General features: G+C 34.2%; 1 protein-coding gene across 1 annotated transcript; it reads left to right on the top strand.

The window, feature by feature from the left end:
* The first annotated feature begins 7,976 nt into the window (after nucleotides 1–7,976).
* Nucleotides 7,977–8,747, top strand: LOC150036031 (uncharacterized). The gene is made up of 2 exons (XM_090313550.1): nucleotides 7,977–8,438; nucleotides 8,547–8,747. The coding sequence occupies exons 1-2, from the start codon at nucleotides 7,977–7,979 to the stop codon at nucleotides 8,745–8,747; spliced, it is 663 nt and encodes a 220-aa protein (XP_090169676.1).
* The last annotated feature ends 562 nt before the right edge of the window (nucleotides 8,748–9,309 follow it).

The following is a 9,309-nucleotide window of genomic DNA, read 5'->3' on the forward strand; positions in this document are numbered from 1 at the left end:
GTGCTCGACAGTTAATGGATGGTGGATAATGTGATTAAAGGAATTTAGTCAGTTATGCACGTACCGTTGGAGCTTCAAGCTACAGGTTCATAAAGTTCCCTTGGTAGCTCAATGGATTCAAGTTGAGAATAAGTTTTTTGGTTAATTTGAAATTTTCAAATTAATGAGAGATAATTTGATTATATATTACATATTAAATTAATTTCAATTATATATGATATAATTAATATAATGTATTTGATACATTATTGTTTGATTGGAGGAACTAGTATTTGAATATGATTCAAATATAAATTCCATGAAGATGATTCATAGTTATTAAATTTAATATAAATATGATTTATTTTAAATACCATAAAATAAAGAAAAAGAACTATGGTTTATATATTGTATATGATGCAATATTAAAACTATAGGTTATAAAAATTATATGATAAGTTAGTTATTGTATTTATTTATAATTTATTATTTATATAATAATTAAATTTCTTTTTTCTCCATAACTACCTTTAGTGGGTGGTTATACGATTTTATGACACTTTTGAGATAAAATGAAATTTGATTTCAAAAATCTCTCACAACTTACATTAGATACACTATCGAGTTACTACACAATTGCTTCGGAGGCTACACGATAGCCTTGATATCTAAACGATCTAGCATCGAGTCTATATGATAGACTTCATCTATTACATGATTGCGTCAGCGGTTACTCGATCGTCTACGCCGTCCCTCCAATCCTTCCTTCAAACCAAAATAAGCCATAGCCGACCACTCTTGGATTCTCACGTCGAGAATACCAAGGTAATCTTATGGTTGTGTCCGGTTTGTTCGAGGATCGAGTTTCAACTCGTTGCTATTCGAGGGAGATTGTCTTGCTCGTTGCGTTCATGTTGTTAAATGCATTGGTGAACGATTAAGGGATACACTTGAATAATGGTTCTTCAAAAGTATTGTCTCTTTATCCTTTGTATTTATTTCAAGAAGCATGTTGTAATTTAACTTATGTGCATAATCTATTTAGGATGACTGTAAATGTATGAGTTCTTTCACAATGGAGTTTGGACGATCCGCTTCCGCTCATAGGTCTTCTCTAAATAGATGTAATTTAAACAAGTATGTAGAGACATAAAGGTGGATCTTGTTTAAATAATAACCTAATTGGTCTGTAGTAGATGCATAAGGTTGGGTACCTTATCCTGGTGACACTATGGATACGACCTACATTGTAGATGTTATAAGTGTTGTAAAGTGTTACAAATGATCTAATCCTAATCATTAATGTGGACACATGTGAGCGGAGGTGTCCTATACAAAGAGTTTGTATAAGACCGGACCACGAAATAATTAGTGTCATAATATAACACCGTTAATAGTAGATACTTACATTTCACCAGGATGACCATAGGTGACATGACCTGAATCCTGTGTGAGTTGTGAACTCCTGCTCATGAAGGCAGTCCTTTAATTTGTATGGGTGAGAATTTCCATATTGCCAATTCAATAAGTTTACCATTTTAGGGATTCGTCTGATGGGGGAGATGGGAACACAGCTATACAAGACATAATTCACTTCTTCCTTGATGTCGGGGTAAGTAGATAAATTGCTCACTTAAGGGCTGATTTTGGGGCTTGAACAATGTGGCCACACCCTCTCTTGGCCCGAGAGGGACTTGGTCATAGTTGCAATATCACTTATTGTTCATTAGAGGAATCAGTTGTGCTTAAGAAGTTAGATGCAACTACAGAGGCAAAATGGTAATTTGGCCTAGCTGTACTTACGAGCAATTTGTAAAGGATCATCACACTGTTAACTGGTTATATCTAATAGACACAAAAATATATTTGTAATGCGTAGAGTGCAGCTGTCGATCTTTAGTAGAGTGATGAAACGCATCCAAAAAGTGTGTTTTCTAGGCTTAAAATTTAGTTAGTTTTATGCTTAATTTAAGATCTTTGATACTTTTATTTTTTGATTGTGGAAAATCGAGCAATTGGATGAGAACAAGCAATTTAAAAATTTTAATGACCAAAATACCCCTGAGAAGGTCAAAGTTTTGACTTAGAGCATTGATCAATGGAAAAAAGGGAAATAAAATGTGGAATTCAGAGGCAAGGCAGCGTTGAACAAGCATTGCAACGTTGCACCATGACGCTGCTAGGCAGAGAGCTCATGGAAATAGGGCAGCGTTGCAACGCTACGAATAGTAGAGGCGTGCTACCGATTATTTAACGTCAGTGTTGCAACGCCTACTTATATAAGCAGTTTATGGCCGATTTGATTCGAGGAGGCCGAGTGAAGGACGATTGTGGGCCAATAGAGGCACTTTTAGGGCTATTTTGAGAGCGTAAAGCAATATTTCAACGAGGCCTCCCTTGGGAGTATGGGAGTGTAATTTTGGACAAAGGCGGCATCTCGAAGCTTCAAAGGATAGAAGATTTGAAGAGATTGTTGGGTTGCGATTCCGAATTCGAGGACGAGAGTCAAGAATACGACTTGTAATTTCTTCCCTCATTTATTTTATGTCCTTTATGTTTAGAAACCTCATGAATGGTCTATGTTTGTGTTGTAACCATGACTGACTGATTTGTGTTTCTAGGGTGTTGATCTAGTTTTATGGATTGCGAAAACTGATTTGGTTATTTATTGGACTAAATTTATGCATAATTATTTTAGCATGCTTGTTCTTAATGCTTTTGATTAATTGATCACTAATTGAATGTTTTTTACTTAATGTATGTCTCAAGAGAGAAGATGTTGAGTTGGATCTAGTATGTTAAATTATTAATCAAGTATGCATGAGAGTGATTGGAGATTAATAGAGATTGTCGACAGAGGAACTTAATGTTGTGGCTAGTCAAGCGATAGAGGAGATTTAGGTCGATGGTTAGTCATTAGAAAGGGTTGAGCTCGAGAGAGGATACCTGGATAAAAGACTCCTAGATCTATAATTTGCATGAATCAATCTAAGGTTAAAATAATGAATTTAGTTCATATGTTTAACGAAATCATACCTTAGATAGTGTCTTTGTCTAGGTTCATCCCCCTTTTATCTTTTCTTGCTTTTATGGACTAGATTAGTTAGGTTTTCATTACAGTCTGGTCCCCTAAATAAAATTAGAAGAATCTCTAAATAGCTAAAAGAGTCAAACAAATTCCTCAGAGGACGATACTCGGTTTCTTGATCATTTTACTATATATAATCTGACACGTGCGCTTGCACCCCACATCAAATGACCGATAATTAATGGAAGTTGGGTAATTTAATTAGAGAGTTTAATTAATTATCCAAGAACCATTGGACCTTCAATCTACGGGTCCATACGTTCCCCTCTATAGCTCAACAGGGATTTAATTGAGAATTAAGTTTTGGTTAATTTGAATTGTTCAAATTAATTAAGGGAAACTAATTATATATCATAATAATTATACATGATATAATTAAATTAATTTTGGGGATAAGACCGAGTGGGGAACCGAGAACATAATAATTCAAGATGAAATTCACTCATTTATATCTTAAGAAGGTAAGTAGATGAGTGTTCCCTTAAGTGGTGTCTCTGGGACATGAACAAACAGCTCTACCCTCTCATTGGCCTGAGGGGGGTTTCTGTTTATTGGTTGTGTTGGGTTTTATGTCCTAAAACTCGTGGTTTGTAAACAATAAAACTTATTCTTAAAATTCAATAAGTTGTTATTAAAAATATGTATTGCTTATTTTGTTTTAAAAATCCAACAACCTAAAAACCCCATGTCTATTACTGAGTACTTGAACTTTATGTGGAGACATAAAAGTGGATCAGGTTTGAGTAAATAGTCAAAATGATCTATAGTATATGAATGAGATTGAGTGCCTTATTCTAGTAATACTATTGGATGTTGCCCACTCTGTAGTTGTTACAAAGAGTTGTAAAGTACTATAGACGATGTGATCCTAATTTTTACATGTCGTGATATGAGAAGTGGGGCGTCCTGTGCCATGGGTTTGTACAAGATCGGACAACGAAATCAGTCACTCTTACTTTATAATGTTGTTTACTATTTAAGACTGACTATTTCAAAGTGATGACCTAGGTAACTTGACCTTAATCTTGAGCTAACTATGAACTCCTGTTTATTCAGGATTATCCTTAGATTTGCATAGGTGAGGGATAGGTCAACAACATCGGCTCAATAAACCTCCATTTCAGGGGTAAGACCGACTTAATAAACCTCCATTTCAGGTGTAAAAAGTTTAGTCAATTAATCTCGGATCATTAGAGCCCATGATCTGTAGGTTTGTGAGGTCCCCGTACTAGCTCATAAATGGATTAGCGTTAGAGTAGCGTGCTGCTTTTTTCTGATCTTCATCCGAGTTCCTAAATTTCTCATTGGAATTTCTTTCATTATCTTGAACTTGATAGTGAAGGTTTCGGAATGGGCTTTTTCTTCTTTTCTTTTTCGGTATACCGCTCCGCGATAAAGATAATTTGAAACGTTCAAATTTGAATTAAGGAAATTAGTAATTATATGAGATATAATTACACGTTTAATTTTGAAATTAAATGAAATTGAAAATTTTAATTAATATTTAAATATGATTTAAATATTAAATTCATGAAGGTGGAATTTGTATAAAATTAATTTAATATTTGACATTAAATTAGTTAAAATTAATTAAATTATTTAATTCATTATTTATTATTAATTTTATTATAAAATTAATTTATGAAATTAATTTTGTAAAATTAATAATTTTTTTTTCAGTTTTGAAAAAAAAAATTGATTTTTAGAAATCATTTTGAAAATCAAAATTGCAAAAACACAAAATTTGAAATGTGGGATTTCTCCACTACTCATTCAACTAACTCACACTAAACCCACTTAAGTTTTGCTTCAACTATCCAAGCATGAGCTGTATCTCATGTAGCCATCTTCTTTGCATGAATGTCCTGCAATAAATAGAGAAGATGGAAGTAAAATTGAAGCATGCATCAATTGAGTTTTTGCTAAAAATTCGAATTGAAGAAGTTGTTCTTCAAGTAGGTTGTTGCAGTGAGTTTTTCTCTAAGTTCTCTTCATTCAAGCTTATTTTGAGTCCCACAACTCAATCTAAAGCTCGAAGAAAATAGTGGGAAAGATCTTGAGGGGATTCACAATGAGATTTGGAGAAGTTTTGTAGTTGAGAATCGAAATTTTGAAGGTTCTACAAAGGTATTGCTTGAAACCCTCTTGTTATTGTATGAGCATGCTTTATTTATAGCCAAAATTAATGAATTAGAATGCTTATTGATCCTTGTTGCTTCTGTTGTATGCTGATATACTCCTACAATTGGTATCAAAGCTTCATTCAAGTATTCAATTTACTTTAATTTTGGTGTGATGGGTGTTTTTTTTATGAGATATATGAAAATAGTGAACTGATATGGTTTTTTGAGTTTTGGCATTTAATTTCACTTTTATTCCATGATTAAATTTATAATTGGCTCTTGTTTGATAAACATATATTTGTGTTCAAGAGTCTATAATTTATTTGGAGTCATTAGAGTTGAAATTAAAATGTAATTGAAGAAACAAATGAAGAAGGCCGAGCTGCTATTTAAAGATCGTGAGCTTCTACCCATGCAGTGTTGCAATGCTGCCCTTGAGCATTGCGACCCTGCTAAAACATTCCAGCGAGAGCGAGATGTTCGTTTGGAGATCAAGTGAGATATCTTATCAAAACCATCAACAACGAGATTTACATTAGGTAATGTTGCGATGCTGTCCTTGAGCGTTGCAACGCTACTCACAATTCTAGCGAGATTGGGTTGAAGCAGTGAGATTTGATCAAGTTTCAAGCGAGATTTTGTTTCGAGCGATATTTCGTTTTCAAGCGAGATTTTGAATCAAGTTTGAGCAAGATTTCTAGTTCGAGCGAGATTCTATTGGAATTTCGAGTGAGAGATCGAGTTGAGCGAGATTTTGAATCAAGTTCAAGTGAGATTTCGAGCTAGGAGTGAGAGATCAAGTTTGAGCGAGATCTTTGAACTGGTTTTGATGAGTTTGACCCGTTGACTGAGAGAGAACCATCGAGGATTGGCCGGTTTGATCAGTTTTCTTCAAACTTGATCCCGTTTAGTTTCAAAAGTCTTTTGATTGGTCTGGTTCAGGTGGTTCACATCCGGTTCAAGCTGTTTGGGTTTGGTTTGAAGCAGTTTGAGCGGTATGGAAGTGGTTTGAAGCTGTTTCTTGTTAATTTTTTTTTTTGTAATTCTTAGGTTTTTGTTTGCTTGTTTATGCCGAAACTAAAACAATATGTGTTTAATTATTTATGCATGTGATGTATGTTATAATTAAATAAATCTTGTATGTGCATACAATATACCATGTAGATTTAAAAATCTCACCATAGGAAGCATGTTGCATTGAAAGTATGTTATAAAATGTTATAATATATAGTATGCATGTTTAGGGTTTATTTTATTTAATATAATTGTTATATTAAATATTGAATGCCTTTGATGTCTGTTGTGGATGTTTAACATGTCTAAAATTTTGTAAGCTGTTATAAAATTAGGGCTAGACATTTAAAATCTATAAAGAACAACTGCATGCTCACGTAGGTTAACCACTCGTTTTAATAGTTAAAATAGGTTGTTAAAATGTTAAAACTCGGGTTACAAACTCAACCGCTATATAATCCTATCGAAGGCTGGAGGTTTTTAAGTTGGCGGTCTACGGAACACTTCCTACCTAGGGATTATGGCCAAATAATTGAGCATTGTTTACTGGTTTTATGAGTAATATGTAAGCAATGCGAGGTTTTAAAACTGGTTCATCACCTAGACATCGTAAGTTCAATCCAATTATAAACGTAAACGTTATACTTGGATAAACACCTAGATTTAGGTTGTTGAATTAGCTGGAACAAGCATCCCCGTTACATCGTTAGAACACTTCAGTGAGAGTTTAATAACATATATGATATGCTATTAGAACACTTCAGTGAAAATAAAATAATGTATATGATATGTTAGAACACTTCAGTGAGAGATTAATAAACATATATGATATGATTATTTCTAGCTCTCACGACCCTAAGAGTTCACAATAAAAAAATTTATCTGGCAGTTCGTGTCACCGTGGAAGTGACCTCCATTTAGAAAGTGTTTACATGAATTGAGATTTTGGTGAATGTGGGAAGTTGTTCACTTTAAAATAAAATTATGATGTTTTGATTTTAAAATTTTCACGTTCTCAAGGTGTTCACACCGAAAGGTCTTGCGGCACTTTGTGTCACCCTGGAAGTAACCTCCATTCAGAAAGTGTTTGCGTGTATTGATCATGGTGAATGAGGGGAAGTTGTTCACTAGAAAATCAAATATATGATATATTGATTTCAATTCTCACGTCCCTATATAATTCTCACTGTGAGATTCGTGCTGACTTCGTGTCACCCTGGAAGTGACCTCCATTCAGAAAGTGTTCGTCATAGATCAAGACCAAAGCGAATAGGGGAAGTAGTTCATAGTATGTGGATGAAGGAAATGTGTCAACATATCCTACGGTCTCTTATGTTGGTTCGAACTGTGAGATTTCTATGTTGCATCTGCTTGTCATCTTTAAGTCAGCCTTGCTAGTCGTTTAACGATGGCTATCCCCTCGGAGGGTTTTAACATAGGATTCGAAACAACTCAAACTCTAGAAATAGATAGGATTTCTAATGTTGGTTTCAACTTTGACTTTCCAACTTTGGGATCATCGTTGGGATCGAACTTCTGAAGTCTGAAAATAGAGGGTTACACTTATAGAATTACTAAGAAGTTAGTAATTTCTGACAAAAAATGGTAACTAAATGACTATCGGAATATGAGTTATTCTGGAGATAGTGTTTAGTTAAGAATATCTTGCTATAGTATCATTGCAAAAATAATCTTGGGTATATTATTACTGTTCTAAAACTTGTTTGGGTTTAAAAAGAAATTCACTTACAAAATTTGTTTATAATTTCAAAATGACTAGTTCACTAGTACAATTATTGACAACTGATAAACTGATTGGGGATAATTATGCAACTTGGAAATTAAATATGAATACTATACTGGTGATAGACGATTTACGGTTCGTCTTAATAGATGATTGTCCTCCCATTCCAGACTCTAACACAAACGAAATTGTTTGGGATGCGTACGATAGATGGATCAAGGCAATTGATAAAGTCCGTGCCTATATCCTCGCCAACATATCTAATGTTTTGGCGAAGAAACATGAGGATATAGGTACTGCCAAAGAGATTATGGAATCTCTACGAGGAATGTTTGGTCAATCATCCTTCTCCATAAAGCATGATGCCATTAAATACGTTTACAACTGCCACATGAAAGAGGGGGCCTCTATTCGTGAACATGTCCTGGACATGATGGTCCACTTCTATGTGGCGGAAGTAAATGGCGTTGTCATTTACGAGAGAAGTCAAGTTAGTTTTATTCTAGAATCTCTTCCGAAGAGTTTTCTGCAGTTCTTCACGAATGAAGTCATGAATAAAATTGAATACAGCTTGACTACTCTGCTGAATGAGCTACAGGCTTACCAGACAATGATGAGAGCTAAAGGTTTGGAACCGGAAGTACACGTTACTATTGCTGAGAAGAGAGGAATGTCCTCCAAGAAGCCTAATGTTGTTTCCTCTTCACAGAATAAGATTATTCCTGTCAAGAAGAGCAATGGGAAAGGGATGAAGAAACCCGTTGGGAAGAAAGGCAAGAATAACGCTGTAGACAGATGAAAGTGTTTCCACTGTAACGAGGAAGGGCATTGGAAGAGGAACTGCCTTCGATAACTTGCTGAGAAGAGAACAGAGAAAGCAAACCAGGCAAACTAGTTCCTGAGGACCGCTTATCCAGCTTAACTAGTTTGAGATGTTGCTGTTTGATGATAATCTTACCTGCTTTTGTGATTATGTAAATAATAAATTGTATATATTTTTGTTGTAAATGAAATGTTCATTTTTGAAAATTATGTTTGTTCTATCGCATAACAACTTCTATTAAGAACCAACCTAGTTGAAAGCCATTTGCAAATATTTAGATATTTAAAATGGCTAGAAATCGGTTAAGGCAGGTAGTTATTTAACCTAAGTGATAAGTTTAGAACACTTGAAACGTTCAATGTGTACAAAACTTGTTAGGTAAAATAAAACCAAGATACTTCGATTAGATCAAAGAATAGAAAGTTTAAAGATTTCTAGATCTATTTGATAGAACTTGAAATTCAGTGGATAACTTTCTAATTACCTTAAATTGTTTTCTCAACATTATTGGAATGATGTTTCATATCACCTTGTATTA

Source organism: Benincasa hispida, chromosome 5, assembly GCF_027475165.1.
Source record: "Benincasa hispida cultivar pf3 chromosome 5, pf3_genome.v1.1, whole genome shotgun sequence".
Taxonomy (NCBI): domain Eukaryota; kingdom Viridiplantae; phylum Streptophyta; class Magnoliopsida; order Cucurbitales; family Cucurbitaceae; genus Benincasa; species Benincasa hispida.

Excerpts from the sequence above, each read along its gene's own strand:
- LOC150036031 (XM_090313550.1), top strand. The coding sequence starts at position 7,977 with ATGACTAGTTCACTAGTACAATTATTGACAACTGATAAACTGATTGGG. Across the intron at positions 8,439-8,546 it reads TCATTTACGAGAGAAGTCAA|GCTTACCAGACAATGATGAG; the intron begins GTTAGTTTTATT and ends AATGAGCTACAG.